The sequence below is a fragment of the Nicotiana sylvestris genome, chromosome 7 (assembly GCF_000393655.2).
Source record: "Nicotiana sylvestris chromosome 7, ASM39365v2, whole genome shotgun sequence".
In the NCBI taxonomy this organism is placed as follows: domain Eukaryota; kingdom Viridiplantae; phylum Streptophyta; class Magnoliopsida; order Solanales; family Solanaceae; genus Nicotiana; species Nicotiana sylvestris.
This window is the reverse complement of record NC_091063.1, coordinates 46393934-46414128: the sequence shown is the minus strand read 5'-3', so window position 1 is coordinate 46414128 and position 20195 is coordinate 46393934. Positions and strand designations below refer to the sequence as shown.

At 39.6% G+C, this 20195-nt stretch overlaps 4 protein-coding genes across 5 annotated transcripts; 1 reads left to right on the top strand and 3 right to left on the bottom strand.

Annotated features, from left to right (window-relative positions):
- Window positions 1-7612: 7612 nt before the first annotated feature.
- On the top strand, window positions 7613-16132 carry LOC104226727 (uncharacterized). The gene is made up of 2 exons (XM_009778778.2): window positions 7613-10110; window positions 15903-16132. The coding sequence occupies exon 1, from the start codon at window positions 7773-7775 to the stop codon at window positions 10068-10070; it is 2298 nt and encodes a 765-aa protein (XP_009777080.1). The 5' UTR covers window positions 7613-7772; the 3' UTR covers window positions 10071-10110; window positions 15903-16132.
- On the bottom strand, window positions 11166-12035 carry LOC138873077 (uncharacterized). Its single transcript, XM_070151514.1, has one exon. It carries the CDS (start codon window positions 12033-12035, stop codon window positions 11166-11168), a length of 870 nt encoding a protein of 289 aa, XP_070007615.1.
- Window positions 12734-13165, bottom strand: LOC138873076 (uncharacterized). Its single transcript, XM_070151513.1, has one exon. It carries the CDS (start codon window positions 13163-13165, stop codon window positions 12734-12736), a length of 432 nt encoding a protein of 143 aa, XP_070007614.1.
- A 161-nt stretch (window positions 16133-16293) lies between the features above and the next one.
- LOC104226728 (basic leucine zipper 61-like) lies at window positions 16294-19089 on the bottom strand. 2 transcript variants are annotated; one of them, XM_009778779.2, is made up of 5 exons: window positions 18327-19089; window positions 17854-17944; window positions 17599-17725; window positions 17245-17425; window positions 16294-16826 (listed from the first exon to the last, which is right to left on the bottom strand). In XM_009778779.2, exons 1-4 carry the CDS (start codon window positions 18860-18862, stop codon window positions 17262-17264), a joined length of 918 nt encoding a protein of 305 aa, XP_009777081.1. In that variant the 5' UTR covers window positions 18863-19089; the 3' UTR covers window positions 16294-16826; window positions 17245-17261. The 2 variants fall into 2 exon arrangements, with proteins under 2 accessions (XP_009777081.1, XP_070007173.1); XM_070151072.1 differs by lacking the exon at window positions 16294-16826 and having other exon boundaries at window positions 17244-17425; window positions 18327-19057.
- Window positions 19090-20195: the final 1106 nt, after the last annotated feature.

Below are 20195 nucleotides of genomic sequence, written 5' to 3'. Positions count from 1 at the left end.
TTGTTCTTCGGCCTCGTCAAGCTCCTGCCTTCTACTTTCATCGTTCCTTTATCCGCTCTCGTTGGAGTATCTTAGGCTGGGCTCCCTGACTTCGATCGGTATTACTGCATCAGTCCCATAGACTAAAGAGTAAGGCGTCTCTTCTGTTCTTGTCTTCGGTATTGTTCAGTAGGCCTAGAGTACTTCTGGCAATATTTTCGGCCATAGCCCTTTGGCGCTTTTAACCTTTTTCTTCATGATGTTCAGTATCGACTTGTAGGAGGACTCTGCTTTTCCGTTGCCCGCAGGGTGGTATGGCGTCGAGAGTATTCTCTTGATATACCACTTCTCAAAAAATTCAATACCTTTTTTCCTGTGAATTAGGGTCCGTTATCACAAATGATTTTTTTGGGGAGGCCTAAATGACATACAATGTTTTTTCATATAAAGGCAATCACTTCCTGTTCACGTATTTGGGCGAATACTCCTGCTTCTACCCACTTAAAGAAATAGTCGGTTAAAACAAAAAAAAATCGTATGTTACCTTGCCCTGCCGGGAGGGGGCCCATGATATCCATTCCCTATTAGATGAACGGCCAAGGGGAAGTGACCAAGTGGAGGTGTTCGCTTACTTGGTGAATCATTAGGGCATACTTTTGGCATCTCGCACTTTTTCACGAAATCCACGGCCTCTTTTTTTATGGTGGGCCAGTAGTACCCTGCCCGTATGAGGCATTTGACCAAAGCTCGATTGCCGGAATGAGCTCCGCAATAGCCTTCGTGGACTTCTTTAAGGATGCGCTGCATCTAATTTGGGCCCAAGCATTTTTCCAAAGTGCTGCCATACGTTCTCTTGTACATATCATTATGAATGACATTGTACCTGGCTACTTGCATTCGCAGTTTCTTGGCCTCTTTTTTATCACTTGGGAGTACACCGTCTTGCAAGTATGTAAAAATATGATTGCGCCAGTCCCAAGTCATGTTTATGGTTCTTAACTCGATTTAGTCTATTGACGAGTTGAGAAGGTGGACCACACTTCTGTCTCCGGTTGCAATGTTTTTGGTGGCTACTACTAATTTGGTGAGGTCATCTACCTCGATATTTTATGCTCGGGGGATCTAGTCAAGTTGACATTCGTTGAACTCGGGTAGCAGCTTGTAGATTTCGGTTTGGTATTTTTGTAACCTTTGTTCATTGATTTGGAAAGTTCCTATGACTTGGTTGACAATGAGTTGAGAATCACAACGTAGTCTTTACTGTTTCGCCGTATTTGAGCGCTAGCCTTAACCCTGCAACTACGGCCTCATACTCGACCTCGTTGTTAGTCATGTTCTGCCACCTTATGGACTGGCGAATCACGTTATCGGTTGGAACTTTGAGTACGAGTCCCAATCCGTACCCTGACGCATTAGACATGCCATCGGTGTACAGGACCCATAGATCATGCATTTAGAGAGAAGTATGGGCGCATTCTTTTTCAACTTTGAGCATTATTTTTGCGTTGAAGTCGACGACAAAGTCAGCAAGCACTTGTGACTTTATCACTGTTCACGGTTAATATGTGATATCGTGCTCGCTCAGTTCTATGACCCATTTGGCCAACCTGCCTGATAGCTCGGGTTTATGCAAAATACTTTTTAGGGGGGAAGTAGTGACAACTGAGATGGGGTGGCACTATAAATATGGTCTAAGCTTTCGTGAAGCTATGACTAAGGCCAAGGGTAGTTTTTCGAGGTGAGGGTATCTCGTCTCAATGTTGACTAGTGTTTTACTAATGTAATAGATGAGAGACTGCGTACCTTTATTTTCTCGGACCAGGACTGCACTCACAGCTACTTCAGATATAGCAAGGTAGACGAGAAGTCACTCCACCGGTTCTGGTTTTGAGAGCAATGGCGGCGACGACAAATACGCCTTTAATTCCTTCAAGGCTTGGACGCACTCAAAAGTCCATTGGAGGCCATTGTCCTTTTTTAGTACGTCAAAGAATTTGTAGCACCTGTTTGATGATCATGAAATGAACCTTAAAAAAAGGCGATGATATAGCCAGTCAACCTCTGAACCTGTTTTTTGGTAGTCAAGTGCTCTGGTATCCCTTCGATGGCTTTGATTTGATTGATGTTGACCTCGATACCTCGTTGTGATACTAGGAAACCTAAAAAATTTCTTGAGGCCACACTGAATGCACATTTTTTGGGGTTTAGTTTTATTCTATATCACCTGAGTATGTTGAAGGTTTCTCTCAGGTGGTCGATGTGATCTTTTTTCCTTTTTGGACTTGACTAGCATGTCGTCTATGTAGACTTTCATTGTTTTGCTGAGTTAGTCTTTGAATATCCTCGTTACTAATCTTTGGTAAGTTGCTCCTATGTTTCTCAGCCCGAAGGGCATGACCCTGTAGCAGTACGTCCCCCAATGAGTGATGGAGGTGGTTTTCTCCTGATTCTCCTCTTCCATGAGGATTTTATTATAACCCGAGTAGGCATCCAAAAAGCTCAGTAGTTCATGTCCAGTCGTTACTTCGATAAGTTGGTCAATATGGGGTAGTGGAAATGAATCATTGCTATGGTCAAGTCTGTGAAATCTACGCACATCCTCTATTTCCCATTTCTTTTTCACCATGACCACGTTGGTGACGAATTGGGGGTATTTCGACTCCCTAATGGAGCCATTTTCCAATAGTTTTCCACCTCTTCGCATACCGCATCATTAATTGCGGAGTTGAACTTGAGTCTAACCTGCCTCACTGGGGGTGGAATGGATCGACGTTCAGCTTGTGCGTGGCGATTTCCTTCGGGATACCTCATTCCTAAAGTTCACAACCGATGTAAGCTTTCTTGTTGTGTTCGTTGTTGTTTAATTGAACGGGGTCGAGGTCTTCTATGGTCGATTTTGCGGCTTCGACCGTATCAGGGCCTTTGGTGACGTTCTCACTATCATCGCATATCGACATACACCCTATTGATTGCTATGCCTCTTTTTCTTTGTCTTTTGTTTGTTGAGTGACTGTGCAGTCTAGAGTGATGCGGTAGAATTCACGGGATGTGTATTTTTCCCCTCGTATATTGAATATTCCCCATGGAGTTTGGAATTTGATGACTTGGTGCCAGCTGGAGGGGATGGCTCTCATGGTATGTATCCATGGTCGCCTTATTATGGCATTGTATGCTGTGTCTTGGTTCATAATATGAAATGTGGTTTCCAAAGCGATGTCATCGTCCAGGAAGGGAAGTGTGATCTTGCCGGATGTTCGCTCAACTGTATTGTTAAAACCCGTTAACGTGATGCAATGCGACACTATTTTATCCTCGAGTTTCATTTGTGCAAATACTCGAGGGTGGATAATACACGTGCCGCTCCCATCGTCTACCATAATACATGTTACGTCGGTATCTAAAATTCGTAAAGTGATAACAAGGGCATCATAGTGAGGGAAATCTAAACCGTTGGTATCTGACTTATCGAAGATGATAATTTCTTCGAGTTTATCATACCGTTTGTGGGTGATTGACCATTTGAGCTTGTGGGTCGTGGTGAACTTCACACTGTGCGGGTCGGCGAGGTTGGTTTCAGAGGTCCTTGATGTTGTTCATGACCTCTGGAAAAGTTGGTCCTTCCCCGGTCGCTCAGTAACTCTTTGAGGTGTCCCTGTTGTAGCATGTTTACGACCTCCTGTCTTAGGGCGATGCAATCCTCGGTTTTGTGCCTTCACTCTTGGTGGAACTCGCATAGGGCGTTCGATTTTCTGGCATGCCGGTCTGACCTCATCTTTTGCAGCCACTTCACCTTTGGTCTGAGCTTCTCCAATACGGAGACTATTTTTATAGGTGACACACAAAAATTGTGAGTGGATAATAAAGGGGACATACCTCTTTCATTCCGGTGAATCCTTGTCCTTGATCTGGGTGGGCCCTTTTCGTGGGGGGAGGAGATGCAACAGTCGCTCTGACATATGGTAGATGGCATTCCCTATTGGATCGCGGAGTTGTGAGGTCCCTTCTGATATCATTACTTCGATCTTTTCTGGATTCAGCCTGTACCAAGGTCAATCGATCAGTTGGTCCATTAAGATCATCCTCGTCTGCTCAGACCTCGACACAATACGCGTTATGTATTCCATCCCAAGTAGTTGGGGTTACTTCATGAACCGACTTAATAACTTTCTTGTTGCCCTTGAACTGTTTATGCTTATCCCGTTTTGAAAGGCTGCGGCCACCATCCCTTCTGATACGTTTGGTAAGGTCATTCTTAATCGGTTGAATCGGGTGAAGATGTCCCTCAATCCTCTCTCGGGGATTGTTTAATAGCAAATATGTCGTTTACAAGGCCTTAGCCTTCTTGGCCCCAACATGGGCTGTTACAAACTTGTCGGCCATTTTTTCTAAAGTTTCAACGGAACATGTAAGCAGTTGTGAATACCATGTCAACACTCCTCCCGTGAGGGTCTCGCCGAATTGTTTCAACAAAATGGAGGATACTTGTTCCTTGGCGAGATTATTGCCTTTCACGACGGTGACGTAATGAGTCACATGGTCTTCGAGGTTGGTTGTGCCATCATATATTTTCAGATAGGGTGGCATTTTAAAGGTTTTTTGTATGGCATATGGAGCGGCATCCTCACTATACAGCTGCTCGACAGACCGACCAGCATCTCTCTTTGGCAAGAGCTTAGGGGCGCCCGGTGTCTTATCGACCCTTTCTTGGTGTTCTCTCATTTGGTCCTGAAGCATTTTGTTCTTGTTTTCCATTTCCTCTATCCTTTTCATAATGGTTGCGAGAGCATTGTCACATGCACTATTAATGACATTGTGAGTAATACCTGTCGTTTGGGGAAGAGGAAATTGGTGAGGCTAATCGTTTGATGGTTGTATAATGCAAGTCCTTGCGTTTTGTGTAGTCGTGTCCCGAGAGAGCTTATGGAGGACGCTAGTTAGCATATCAGTTAACCAAGCCTCGAGGAGCTTTTTTACAGCTGTGGGCATCTCCTCTGCCACGGATGTGGAGGCTCCCTTACCAAGAGATTTTGTGATAATGCAGTGGGGAGGAGGTGGCCCATCTCGCCTAGGGGAGGCATTGGGCGTTATGACTCTGTCTGCTGTTTCACAGCTCTCATTGATGACGTTCATGAGGTTGGTTGAGAGGTCACTTATTATTCTCGTCCTTTCTTCTCCATTACCTATGATATTGTATTTGTACATGCAAAGAAAGGAGATCTTGTTCTTGTTTCTTTTTTTTTTTTATGTTAGTGATCCGCCTTAGTTATATACCTGGTAATCGGGTCGGGCCAGCCCAATGATAGCCTGGTTCGACCCGGATCAGCCCGGTATGCTGGCGGATGGGACGGGTTGGGGAGGGTTGGGGGGAGCCGGACGGGAACGAACATATTTTGGTAACCGCTGCCCCGGAACTTAGTTAGCCCTGTTACCTACTACCGGGTTTTTACCGAGCTACAACCCGGTCCAGCCCGATTACCATTGGAATTCTTTTTTAAAATTTTTTGACCGTTGCCAACGGTCAGATTCAAAAATTACCGTTGTGCAACGGTCATTTTTTGCAAATTTGACCATTTCGACCTACACCCTTAAGAAAATAGCCCCCCACCCCTAATAATTGATAAATTACAATTTTAACCTTTTAAAAACTATAAATAGCCCTACTTCTTCTTTATTTTTCTTCACAATTTTCTCTCTTCTTTTACTCTAATTCTCTCTCAATTCCCTCATGATTATTGAATTGCTTATTGCTCTCAAGTTCTCAATTAATTAATATTTCAAATTTATCAATTATTTACGGTAGCCACTACATTATTACAATTATCAACTGAAATGTGGTTACCATTTTTTGTTAGGTTCAAGTTAAATCATGCCCTGTGCTTCTAGAGTGCACTCACATGTTTGAGAACACTTTGAGATGATAGAAGAAAGTGAAGAAGTTCGCAAAGTTTAGTGCAAGAACTGTGGTCGAGTCTTTAATATTCGTCGAAAGTGGGAGGGCACCGCTGGTTTAAGGAGGCATATCAAGGGTTGTCTTGATTGTCCTCCATCAATTCGTATTTTAAGTTAATTTGAGACAATTTGTGTTCTTTTGAATTTGTTAGACTTATTTAAACTTAATGTGTTAGTGTATTGGACAAGTTAATTTTAAGTATTATTATGCAATGATAATATGAAATGAAAGATTTGAAGTTTGATCTTTACATATTGGTCTTATTATGTAATTTTATGTAGCCACTTAATTTCGATTTTCAAATTATATAATTCAAATTTCAAATTTAAAACTTTAAATTTTAAAGTTAAAAAATTTAATTTTATGCCTTAAAATTCTTATTTTATGATTTAAAAGTTTGCAAACATTTAAGTAATAATTATATTGAATAAGGAAACATAATACACTAAAAATAAAAAAATCTGGTCCGGTCCGAACCCGATAAGCTTGTACCTGGACGGACCCACCAAAATTCGGAATAACCCAGGCCACTACTAGCCCGGAACCTCAGCCCACTTATCAGCCCGGAACAATACCCGGACGGGCTGTTTTTTTCGTGTCCAGCCTGAACCAGCCCGTCCAGTTAACACCTCTAGTTAGTTATAGATTTAGAGAAAACTACAAATTTGACTAGGAAATCCCTACTGACGGCGCCAAATTGTTCGACCAAAAAGTATGACTTTCGGTTAAAACTATTGTACTTATATACTCCCTCCGGTTCATAACAAGTGACCAATTTGCTTTTTCATTTTGGTTCAAAATAAGTGGCAAGTTATGTAATCAAGAAAGAATTCAATTTGTTTTTACAAAATAACCCCTACATACATATCCCTAAAAAGTTTTCTTACTCCTCACATTAAATGTTTAATTAGGGGTAGTTTAGTCATATTAGGTATATTTGTATAGAATTTAGTATTTTCTTAATGGGCGTGCTAAAAGCAAATTGGTCACTTATTATGAACCGGAGGGAGTAATGGGTTAAACGTAGTTAATGATAATATCTCTAAATGTAAGTTCCGAAAATGTAACTAATCATTGAACAAATCTGATGGGAGATTGGCAATAACAAGCATTAAATATTCTAAAAGATATGAGCAATGATGGAGGAGTAACTAACAATAAATAACAATAAATGACATCTAAGTAAATATGAGAAGTATGAATTAGATGATTGTTCCTCCTAATTATGATGAGTGACAGACAAATCCTAAAATGTTCGAACTATTCTTGGATATGATAGAAAAGTGTAGGATAATATGAGCAAGAATCTATATGAAAAGATATGTTTGTACCTTTGCTAGAGGGGTAGAATCTTTCTCAAAAATATGTTCTTATCAAGTCAATATTACATGTCCATTTTCCCTATCTTTTGTCTTCTTTATATATGACATATCCCTTACCCTATTCCAAAAATTAGCCGTTATAACTCTTTCTGCGGACCTCGTCCTCGACCATTGTAGGCATCCCGACCAGGAGTTTCGCCAAATTTCGACCTATACAGTGTGTTAAATACACGCATTCAGTATGTAAGATACTTCCGGTGAAATTGGAGTACATAAAAGGAATTTGCTTATAAGTTGGGGTAAACTATGCCTTAAGCAAAAAGAAATAAATAAAAGGAAAGAAAAACATAACAATATGGTAAAGCAAAGTTTGAGGAACAACTTAGAAGGGAGAACAAGAAGCAGCTCATCCTCTCAAAAATCAAAATGTTCTAACTCAGATCCTTGAAAACCCTTCGTTACTTGCTCCTTCCGAGAGGAAACTCGCTCTTGATAGACGTTCCTTTCCTTAAAAAGACAAAATGTCAGCCTCCTCTAATTCCCCAAATCAAGTAGACCAAACCCTAGATGATTCCTCCAACCCAAATGAACCACACAAAGACGACAACAACAACAACCCAACTTCACAATCTCACTCTCAACCCCAAATCTTGGAACCCCTTAACCCTACAAACCAAGAAAATCCACAAAATCAAGAAACCCCAGAAGTGATTCTTGACGAAAAAGACCAAGAAAACCCTGATCAAAAAATTTCAGGTGCGGCTGATACATTCCCTAATTTCTCTTTAAATGTGGTTTTACCGATTGCTGACTCAATAGAAGTAAGTGTCCCTGACCCTCCACTAATGTCACCCACTACTACTACTACTACCCACAAGCGCATCAAGCGTAAGAAGAGTAAAGCCAGCACTAAGAAGTTACAAGCCATTGAAAAAAGACTTCAAACACTTAAGGAGAACTTAAAGCCTCTTCCTTTTTGCCCTTCCAAGATTCTTGATTTTGCTAGGCATGAGAAGTTACTGAGGCGTTTAGGGTTATGGGATTTTGTACATATAGAATTCGATCGTGATTTAAGGGTTGATTTGATTGCACAGTTAATTGCTACTTATGATTCCAAATTGAGGTATAGTTATGTTAATGATTTTAGAATCTTGGTTAATCGGGCTGATTTAGCCCGGGCACTTAAGCTGCCTGTGAAGAAGGACAGAGGTAGTGTTGATGGTCTGGACTTGGATGCTGATGCATTGTCTGAGGAATCGATAGGTTTTCTTGAGGATTTTGTGTCGATTTGGGTGCTTTTGCATGAAGACACATTTATAATGCCTAATGAGGTCTTGAATTGGATTAAGACTATAAAAGATGGGCACCCTGAGAGAGTGGATTGGGCTGGATTGTTCTGGTTCATGGTTGAGAAGGAATTGATGAAAGGGGACCAATTAGTGGACTGTTATTATGCTGCACATTTGCAGTACTTGATAAAGTCACAGCGTGAGGAGGTATTGTTTGGTGAAGAGCCGGAAAAAATGGAGTTTGAAGTCGCTGTGAAGGAGGAGGATGACTGTGTTAACGAGGACAATGCAAAAGTTGGTAGCTCAAGTGAAGCTCAACAAGAGGATAGAGCTTTAGATGAGGGACTGAATTTTGAGTTGACTTTGGGGCAGGACCTTGGCCAGAAGAAAGAGGGAAAGGATGTGGAGATGATGGATGTTGAGGAACAAAAGGAAGAGGAGGAGGGGGAGGAAGAGAAACATCGGCTTTTTTATGAGAGAACAGATGCAAATGAGCCCTTGTTACAGAAATGTAAGATGCAGGAAGCGGTGTCTTTGGATAATGATGATGAGAAGAAAGAAGACGATGAGTTGGCAGATGATGAGGAGGAGGAGGAGGAAGGAGCGGAGAGGGATGAGGGTGAAGATGGATTTGATGTTATGCCTAGTGATGATACTCTTATTGGGGATGGATTGACAGGAAATCTACTTCAAACGATGGAAACTACACAGATCGCATTTACGTCACAGGGGCAACTTCACGATCAGTCTTCAGTTGAGCTTCTTGCATCTAGAGCTGAGATGCATACAAGTGGTTCATTTTTTGGTAGTGGAAGTAAGAGAGGGATTGAGATTGAGCCTGACCATTCTCTCAATGGCAGCAACAAGAGGTTGAGGAATGAGGGTGCATGGGACCAGAAGCCATTAGATTTTGGTTCATGCATGGAGCAAATGCAGCAGCTAATGATGAGGGCCAGGATGATGTATGAGTCTAAAGAACAGAATGAGGAGCAATTCAACATGAACCAGCAACTTCTGATCAACGAATTGCATAAAAGGGACAGTGTAATTGAACACTTGCATAAGTCTAAATATGAAGAAGTACAAAGGAAAGACGAAGAGATTTGTCGTCTTGAACGGGAGCTTTTTATAATGGGAAATATTTTGGATGGTTACAGGAAGGCATTGAAGGATATGCAGAAGCAGTTCTCCGAGTATAGGCAAAAGTTCCAGCTGCCTGAAGAACCATATTACAAAGATGCTGGTCCTGGAGGTCTAATGTTGAGCGCTGCTGAAATCGAAAAGCTACGCCTCAAGCAAGAGGAAGAAAATCGATCCATTTGTTTGCTTTTGGAACAAAAAGCAAAAGAAGCGGAGGAAGAATATGCTAGTCAGTTTGAGGTTTGTATTGATAAGGTTCAGATGCTGGATAAGAGGTTGATGAACCTTGAAGATACAATGAAGGACCTGAAAAACTTGAGGGCAAAAAGCAAAGTTCCGAAAAGCGAGGATGAAATATCAGAAACTCCCGACTGCCCTCCAAATGAATGATTTGCTCTGCCAAATCTTCAATTCCATGGTTGAAATGCAGGTAAATGCCAACTTATGATAATACCATACTCCCCTGCTCTGCTTTGCGTGATGCGTTATTTCAATCTGTTAATTGCACAAGGTCTTTTTTGCTGCGCTGTTCCCCTGTTCTTTTTATATGTAGGTCTACAATCTACTTTTTGTGTCTTTCCCTCTCCCACAGTTGTTGTAATTTGTATGGTGCACATTATTTCTGTTAGGGTGAAACATTTATTCATTACGCATGTTAGACACTTTTATCTGAAAATTGAGAATATAAAGAAAAGGAGCACCAAACATGTTGGACAATGTATAAGAGCATTGAGAATATGAATATTTAGAAAAATAAATTCACTAATTGCACCAAATACTAAATTAAAAACATTGGGAAATGAAGAAAAATTTCTTATAAATTGCAAATATTAAATTTAAAACATTTTAGAGCACCAAAAGACAACCATTTAGCATGAAATGGTAAAAGCAAAGAAAGGAAGAAAAGGTGAAGACAGGAACTCTGGATACAATAGCAGCGAACCAGTGAGACAATTCAAGTCTGCACTTCGAGTTTGCCGTTATGCGTTCCAAAGGAACACTGGTAATCTGTTTGGCCAGTAGCTTTGTTTATTCTGCTGAGGTCTTAATTTTTGTAGGTATTGGACCTATTTGGTGTTAAAATAATAAAACTCATGTCTGAACCAAGGTACACCCATGCCAAAGTTAAAACAACAACAACAACAACTACCCAGTAAAATCCCACAAAGTGGGGTCTGTGGAGGGTAATGTGTACGCAGACCTTACCCCTACCCGATAGGGTAGAGGGGTTGTTTCCGATAGACCCTCGGCTCAGAAAAGAAAAGACAATTCATTAGTAACTCCACTAGAAACCGTAATAGTAACAGAAGCATAACAACCAAAAGATAAATGACATGCAATAACAGTAACCAGTAACTAAGGCCCGGGGCTAAGATAAACAACAAGGATAGTGTGGATTCAACATAAACTGCAAGCCATCTATGATCAACCCTAATCCAACCCCGCCTCACACCCGGTATGAAGTAAGGAAAGCTCTACTACCCCCTAACCTGCAACCCTAATGCTTGACCTCCAGACCTTCCTATCAAGGGCCATGTCCTCGGAAATCTGCAGTCGTACCATGTCCTGTCTGACCACCTCTCCCCAATACTTCTTAGGCCTCTCTCTACCTCTTCTCGTACCCACCACGGCCAACCGCTCACACCTCCTCACCGAAGCATCAAGGCTTCTACTCCGCACGTGCCCAAACCATCTGAGCCTCGCTTCCCGCATCTTGTCATCCATAGGGGGCACGCCTACCTTCTTCCGAATATCTTCATTCCTAATCTTGTCTATCCTAGTGTGCCCGCACATCCACCTCAGCATCATCATCTCTGCTACCTTCATCCTCTGGATATGGGAGTTCTTAACCGGCCAACACTCTGCCCCATACAACATGGCCGGTTTAACCACAGCTCTATAAAACTTACCTTTGAGTATCAGTGGCACTTTCTTGTCACACAAGACTCCAGATGCAAGCCTCCATTTCATCCAGCCCGCCCCTATACGGTGAGTGACGTCCTCGTCGATCTCTCCGTCCCTTTGGATCATCGACCCAAGATACTTGAAGCTATCTCTCTTGGGGATGACCTGTGATCCAAGCCTCACGTCCCTGCCTACTTCTCTCGACTCAGCGCTAAACTTGCACTCCAGGTACTCTGTCTTAGACCTGCTCAATTTGAAACCCTTAGACTCGAGGGTCTGTCTCCAAACCTCCAATCTCTCGTTAACACCGACCCTCGTCTCATCAAATAGAACTATGTCATCAACAAATAACATACACCATGGCATATCCCCTTGAATATGGTTTGTCAATGCATCCTTGACCAAGGCAAATAAGAACGGGCTAAGCGCAGAACTTTGGTGTAATCCCATAACAACCGGGAAATACTACGAGTCGCCTCCCACAGTCCTAACCTTAGTCTTAGCTCCATCATACTTGTCCTTGATCGCTCTTATGTAGGCTACCGGCACGCCCTTTGCCTCAAGACATCTCTAGAGCACCTCCTTAGAGACCTTGTCATACGCTTTCTCCAAGTCAATAAACACCATGTGCAGATCCTTCTTCTTATCCCTGTACTATTCCATCAACCTCCTAATAAGGTGGATAGCTTCCGTAGTGGAGCGACCCGGCATGAACCCAAACTGATTGTCGGATATAGACGCCGTCTTCCTCACCCTCACCTCCATCACCCTCTCCTAGACTTTCATGGTATGACCAAGTAACTCGATACCCCTATAATTGTTACAACACTGGATATCACCGTTGTTCTTGTACAACGGTACCACTGCACTCGACCTCCACTCCTTCGACATCCTCTTCGTCCTAAAAATAACATTGAACAGCCCAGCCACTCCAATCCTGCTCTACCCACACACTTCCAAAACTCAACCGGAATTTCATCTGGCCCGGTCGCTCTACCCCTACTCATCTTACTCAAAGCCCCCACGACCTCCTCCACCTTAATGCGCCTGCAATAACTAAAATCTCAGAGACTCTCCGAATGCCCCAAGTCCCCTAGCGCTATATCCCGGTCCCCCACCTCGTTTAGAAGACCATAGAAGTACGTCTGTCATCTCTGCTTAATCTGGGACTCTCCCATCAATACTCTACCATCCTCGTCTTTGATGCACCTTACTTGGTCCAGATCCCGAGCCTTCCTCTCCCTCGCTTTAGCCAGCCGAAACAACTTCCTGTCCCCGCCTTTCTCCCCCAATTCCTCGTATAGGCGGCCAAACGCATTCTTAGCCTCCTTCCTTGCCACCTTGTACCTCTCTCTATTCGCTCTTCTCTCCTCCTCGCTTGTGCTCCTTGCCAACTTCGCGTATGCTACCTTCTTCGCCTCCACTTTACCTTGTACTACGTAATTCCACCACCAGTCGCCTTGGTGCTTCCCAGAAAAACCCTTCAATATCCCTAGCACCTCTCTTGCCGCATCCCTCACATAGTTTGCCGTCGTTGACCACATAGTGCTCGCGTCTCCACTGCTCCTCCAAGCTCCCATAGTGGATAACCTCCCATGCCAAAGTTAGAAGACACCCTAAAAATAAAAAATGCAAGAAAGTGTGTCGGTGGAGCCTCCTGCACATATCTGTCTGGTTTTTTTATCTGAAACCAATATGCAGCATCTACATTTTAGTGTCTGTGCTTCATATATCTGAAGCTCACTCAGAAGCTCGGCACCCTAAGTAGTGCTCCGATCCAAGGAGCTATTTATGCATTACCCTTACAAGTTATAGGAGTTACAGTGGTTATTTACCTTTACGTACTTCCCCATCTTTGATTTCTACTGAGAAAGAATCTTTTTCTCTACAGTGAGTGCGTGAAATGTTCATGAACAAATCTATGTAAAAGACTTGGAAAACAGATATTTCAGAATTAAATATTGAGTTCTGGTTAAAGAGGAGAAGGTTTGAATAGATTATGGTATTATTAGTAAAAGATACAAGTGGTAAAACATCTCTTCAAGAGCTAAAATGGTAGAATATATAGTCGAACATAGATCAAGTTGAAGATTAACCTATAAGGAAGCAAGAGTTTTAATAGTTTCAGGTGGAGATGATTCCTATTAAGTATAGGGGTCCAATTGTTGTTGGACATGCAAAGACAGAAAGTAGGTCATTGTGGATGGAAATTGCTACAAATGAAGTTCTTCTACGCTTTTGCATGAGTCATAAATTGATTTGTTGGGTTTTTGCTCTACTGTTGTTTACTTAATTCTTCAATTGACTGCTTTGTAAGTGTTTGTAGGTTACTTCATTCTACTAAGCCGTTCCTACCATCTTTACAATCTCAAACCTTAACTTTGCTCTTTATTTCTGTGAATGTGCATTTCTTCATCGCAGAATTTTTAAATCTTCTGCGTTAATCTTTACTCTCATGTCGCCTTCTCTTGGAACTTTTACTGTAAAACATTCAAAATTTGATCATTGCTGTTTCTTCCCCTTTGTCCCAACTGAATCTTCACATTTCCTTTTTTATGGATATTACAGTTTACCTATTAATTTATAATTTATATACATATATGTGGGTTTTGCTAACCTACTACATGAAGGTAGTAGGTTAGCATTGTACCCACTTTTGGATTTCCTTAAATGTCCTAGTATCATATTAAACAAGAATCATAGCAGGGGCAATTTTGTCTTTCAAAATAATAAGTCTCCAAATTATACGAGGTGTTTCAGTGATAAAAATTCTAATAAGTTTCCGTATATTATCATGAAAAATCAAAATTTATATATTATACTTGCAAACCTTGGTGAGTTAATACCCTCAAACCCGCCTAAACTATACAATATTTGTCAGTTTCCTACCTAAACTATTGCATGTCCCCGAAAACCCCCTGAACTATATCCCCTTCATAATAAAACCCTATCCGTCTCATTCTTACTAGTGCGTGTGATACACTCTCTAAATAATTTTTAAAACCTGCCATGTGGTAATCCACGTGGAAAAACAGGCTTAATTAATATATGTTAATCTAATTATGTGAAAAAATAAAAAAGGGGATTTTATTGCACATTCTGTCATTTACTCCTCTCAAAGTATGACCTCTTTGCTCTGATAAGAAAAATTCTCTCATCGAAGATGAGAGACACCTTCTCTAAGTAGCGTTTCTCTTCATTAATCACGGTTTTTACCATCGATTTCTCTATCTGTTATTGCTGCTATTAGAAATCAGAATTAAATCTAGGGTTTTGTGATTGTTTGTTGAGATTTGTGATTTTTGTCACTAAATAAAGATAAGTGCTACTTTGGATTTGTCTGAAAAATAAGAAGAAAAAAAAGGACAAAGGGATTTTAGGATGGGGCTCGAGGAGAGTAAGGGGATTGAAGAAGGGGAAGGCTTTGATGGTATGAGAAATAGTGTTAGAATTGCAGAAGAAAGATCGTGGGTAGTGACACGGTACCATTGTGTTTTGTTCAAAAAGGTTTATGCCTTTTCCTTTTTGTTGAAGATTTTGTGCTCCTTTCAAATAAATTTGGTAAGAATGAAGGATGGATAAAACGAGAAAGATAAGAAATAAACTCAATAATAACAAGAGAGAGAATTTCAAATGGATTAAGATGAAGAAATGGAGAAGAAAGGTGAAAAAAATGAGAAGGTGTAATATAAAGAAAAAGAGGAGAAAATATAAGTTTTTAAAAAAAGGGGGCTAATTAGGTGTTAGTTGCTGTCAGGTGGGCCCATTTTAATGGTTATTGTCACTATTCACGCGCTCTTAGGCGATTTATTTCACACAATATGCCATATAAGCAACCGGGGGGGGGGGGGTTGTTATTATGAGGGGGATATAGTTCAGGGGGTTTTCGGGGACAGGCTATCGTTTAGGTAGGAAACTGACAAATATTGTATAGTTTAGACGGATTTGAGGGTATTAACTCAACCTTGATAATAACAGCAGCGTGGGACATATCTTTAAACCCATAGATGTGCTTGCTTATGGTTATAGTTCAGACTAGAAACTGGTATGTACCATAATGGGTATATAATGTAGCATTTTCAGTGGAAATATTTGCTAATTGTTCGTGACACACAAAGCAAAATCTTGCGGACTTTTGCTTTTTCACGAGAAAGATCATCAACCTTTCTGCGTTGTCCGCATACTTTGAATAGGCATTTTCAGATGTTTTCTTGTATGTGCTGGTTATCTGTGTGTCTACTAGAGTTTAATCTTACATGCAGCTCTTTCGCAGATGTTCGACCTACAGTTGACAAGTTGCTCTTATGTTGCTTGCAGGGTGGTGATTTTGCAAGTATTTTGAAGAAACCTTGAGTTAGCCCATGCTGATCTCTAAAACTATTATTTTGGGGCCTTGTTAGTAATGCTTTAGAGTTTCTAGTACTTGAGTTCTGACAGTAGGTATTGATGAATGTAGTATTGTGATTGCTATTGCATAGGGGTATAACTTGGTTCTATGTATTAGGTTTTGGATTTACAATAGTATATATAATGGTACTGACTAAGAATATTGGCTTCTCCCCTTCTCACTGACTTTTCCTCTCTTATTAGTTCCATTAGTGATTGCATTTGTGTCCTTAGTCCTCGACTCTTCTAGTTGCTTCAACCCCCCCCCCCCCCCCAAAACCCAAAATAATGATTTTGCTAACTCGTCTAACAAGAATTGAAGTGCACTGTAAATAACCCAAAATATTATTTAAAATTTCTTAATCAGTTAAACATTCTGAAATGTAAATAGGAAAAAAGGAAGTATTTACATTTATCAATGTTATTGCTCTCTTTGAGAGAGAATACATAGTAGCAAAAGATAAAAAGAATAATAAACCACTCACAACAAAAGACACTGAAAAAAAGAGCGTGCCATAAACTGACATCAAACAGCTACCTTTCAAGAACTCCACTTGCCCCTTCCAACTATAAAATATTTGAAGGTAGTTGAAGAAATTAAATAAAGGAAATTAATGATTGACAAATAGAAATAAATATTAATAATAATAATAACAATAATAACACACCCATCCCTAAGCAGAAAAACAAACTAACTTCTTATGGTCCCCTAAATTTGAGAGTTCACTGCATGAATTCAAGTGACCTTATCTTTGTCCCCTCCATAATAAGAAACTTTCTTTGTGGGTCCAATCACCACATGAATCTGCTTAGTGCTTCTCCTTGGGCTACAATCTTTTTTTAATTTTTCTTTTCCTGCATAAAAAAGAGGAACTTTTACGCAAGTTATTTATTTTTTAGTCGGTATACATAAACTATAATGAGAATATATGATTATATATATAATATACATAAATTATATATATAGTATATACCGCGATTATTTCTAGTTTATGCGATTAGATGAACAATTGTTATTATAGCTCATCAAATTGCCTTTAATTAATTAATTAGTCACTACTATAAAAAAAAAGTCTTTCTTTTTCATGGAAATTATTATTTCTCAATAAGGAAGAGTCATTTGTACAATTATTTCACATATTAAGATCCATCATTTATTGGTACCTATCTTCCTAAGTTCCTTTTATTACTACCATTATTATGACATTATTATTTGTTAGTACTATCTACTTCTTTTTTCTTAATATTTTATTCAACTCCGACTAAAACGTACCTAGCTGAAGGATCAGATCAGTTGACGAGCTGTTCTTTCTGCTCAGAAGCATTTGCATCTGCAGCTGCTGGTTGTGATTTTGATTGGGTTGTTGGTATTTCATCTTCCATCTTCTTTAGGTTTTGTTGATAATATATTTGCCTCAGCCTTTCTATTTCTCGCTTCAACGCTTCTTGATGAGCTATAACAACAAAAATAACTACGTCTCAGTTCCATAACAAGTTAACGTTCAACTACGTCCTCATAGAATAAAAGCTATGTTAAGACATTGTTCGACTAATTGACTTTAAGAGGAATTAAATTAACGAATTAATGAATAATTTAATAGAAGAGTAAAAAAGAAGTTAAATTTACCATCTTTAAAAATTTTATCTTGGGCAAGAGCTGCGATTCTTTGCTTGAGGACACTATTGTCAACATTTAGGACCAGACGTTGGTGGTCCAGAAATGCAACCCTTGGTGACAATACAGAAACTTCAGCCTTCACAATATCAGGAAGAAAAAATAAATAAGATTGACTTTTATAAATAATCTAAATCTCCAAATTAATAAAGCATATTTTAATGCTAATAGAAAAAAAAAATTAAAACTGGGAATCATTTTGTATACCTGAAGTGTTGTAACACTACGTTCTAGTTCAGATATGTACTGTAATTTCCTCACCCGTGACCTTTGTGCTGATTGTCTGTTTGCCAAGATCCTACATAACCACCAATAATTGGAAAAAAAAGAGAAGAATATATCATTATTCATTGCAGTATTAATTAGCAATAATTATCAACAACCAATTTCCACTAATTTTTAATCAATAATCAACAACTATTATATAATTTCACAGTTTTCAAGACATTGTAGTATACTTTTACTATATAAACTCAGAAATTTATGTTCCGAGAATTGATTTTTATACTACTAGAATTGTATAGTCTCTGGATGCGGAGACATTGTTTAAAGATAATGCTAGGTATAAAAGATGAGCTGAACGAGAACAGAAATTCATCCAGTCTATATGTATGAGAATTAACATAATGAGAAAACATTAAAATGTGACGATGAATTATTGAATAAAACTTTTTTCTTACCTTTTAATTCTCTTAGGATCGACAATTTTTTCACTAGAATTATTATCAGCAGTTGCATGCTGATCAGAAGCAGTTTGTTCATCTGATTTGCATGAACTTTCAACTTCTTCAGGTTCAGTCTTAAGCTGCTGCTGCTGTTGTTGCTGTTGCATTTCTTGGTCATCAGTGGAGATTATTGTACTCATCTTCTTTTCTTCATTAATGCTGTTATTGTCCGAAGGCGACGAAGGGTTGGCAATATCATCGTTAAACATTGACATGAGTTGTTCATCGTCAAATCTTTCAAATTCTGAACCAGTTGTTTTTCCTGGAGTTGATAGCCTTCGGCATTCTTCAACCATTGGAGCTTCAAGAAAAGCTATTGAATCACTAATAGATCTCCGATGTGAACCTCGTTTCGTCGACGAGAAATCGAGGAATTCGTCTACCCATGAAGGGTTGTGAATGGCTGTAGTTGTGGTGTCTATTTTTTGATGATGTGAAAAATCAGGCCAATTTGGTGTCATGTTTGGTACTCTAGGAGGTAAATGTGCCATTGGAAAAGAATTGTGAAAGAATGAAGTAAAAAAGAGGAAAACCAAACTAGAAATGAGAATTGAAAGTGTGATTTATATAGTGAAGTGAATAACAAAACATGGAATGTTTAGGAAAAGAACATGAACACAAGGACATGAAGTGATGATTATCAACATCATCAAATACTTACATTATATTGAACAACTTTGGTTGGTATTGTATTGTATGATTTAAAATGAATCTAGTTATCTTAACTTTCTGTGCAATGATCAGGGATCTTGGTGTGTGTGTGGGGGGGGGGGGGGGGTAGGTTCACATGGGGAAGATTGGGACAGCTATCTACAGCTGGTAGAGAGGTTGAGTCTCGACGGTATTACTGGAAAGTAGCAGTAGTTTAATGTAGAGGAATCAGAAACCACGTGCCCTTGGAAAAAAGCTTCTTATATTAGATTACTATGAACTCCCAAAAAAAAAAAAAAAATAGCCATTATACTTTCTCTTCTTTTATTTGTTTTGGATATGGTTAGGAATTTAAAAAGGAAATTTAACAGAAAGTCGACCCAATTGGTTGGTATTCACACCAATCCATCGTATGAACTTATTATTTCCTCTGTGTCAATTTAGATCACACACTTTTCTTATTAATCTGTTTAAAAAAGAATGACATATTTATACAATTGGAAATATTTCAACTGTAAACTCTTCATTTTACCTATTTTTCCTTTATGAGAAGCTTTTATAATCGCACAAATGTCAAATCACACAAAACTTTTATCCCTGCTTTTAACACCACAAGTTACAAAAGTTTTCTCTCTTTTTTTTTCCTTCAATTTCGTGCCAAGTCAAACTACCCATCTAAATTGAAGCGGACAGAGTGCTGTATCCACTTCAAAAACTGAGACATGTCTAATGTAGTCAACCTAGCTCACCCTTGTGCTCAATTGGCTAGTCTTTGTCTTACGACTTTTCCTACTTCAAGTTGCTCCTCAAGCCTTAACTGTAATATCTTGTAGCAGCATGATTTGAATTATGATCTCTTAACTATTCAGTATCATGCAAATACCAATACATTACAACTACTCACGTATAATTTTGCATGGACAAAGGATTACGGGTGGCAAAATCAGTCCAAATAAAAAAAAATGGTCGTCCAACCTGCTCAAGTCAATTCAACAAGTCCACGTAAGATCCGAGGAAGGGTTGCACCTTAAGTTGTATAATATAAGCAGTGGCGTAGCCACCTTATTCAAAGGGGTATCAACTAACACCCCTTCGTCCGAAAAATTACACTATGTGTAGTTTCATTTTTATTTTATATGTATATATTACTATTTGTTAACCCCCCCTATACTT

Excerpts from the sequence above, each read along its gene's own strand:
- LOC104226727 (XM_009778778.2), top strand. The coding sequence starts at position 7,773 with ATGTCAGCCTCCTCTAATTCCCCAAATCAAGTAGACCAAACCCTAGAT.
- LOC138873077 (XM_070151514.1), bottom strand. The coding sequence starts at position 12,035 with ATGGGATTACACCAAAGTTCTGCGCTTAGCCCGTTCTTATTTGCCTTG.
- LOC138873076 (XM_070151513.1), bottom strand. The coding sequence starts at position 13,165 with ATGGGAGCTTGGAGGAGCAGTGGAGACGCGAGCACTATGTGGTCAACG.
- LOC104226728 (XM_009778779.2), bottom strand. The coding sequence starts at position 18,862 with ATGGCACATTTACCTCCTAGAGTACCAAACATGACACCAAATTGGCCT. Across the intron at positions 17,726-17,853 it reads GTAGTGTTACAACACTTCAG|GCTGAAGTTTCTGTATTGTC; the intron begins GTATACAAAATG and ends GATATTGTGAAG. Across the intron at positions 17,426-17,598 it reads AGATAAAATTTTTAAAGATG|CTCATCAAGAAGCGTTGAAG; the intron begins GTAAATTTAACT and ends TTGTTGTTATAG.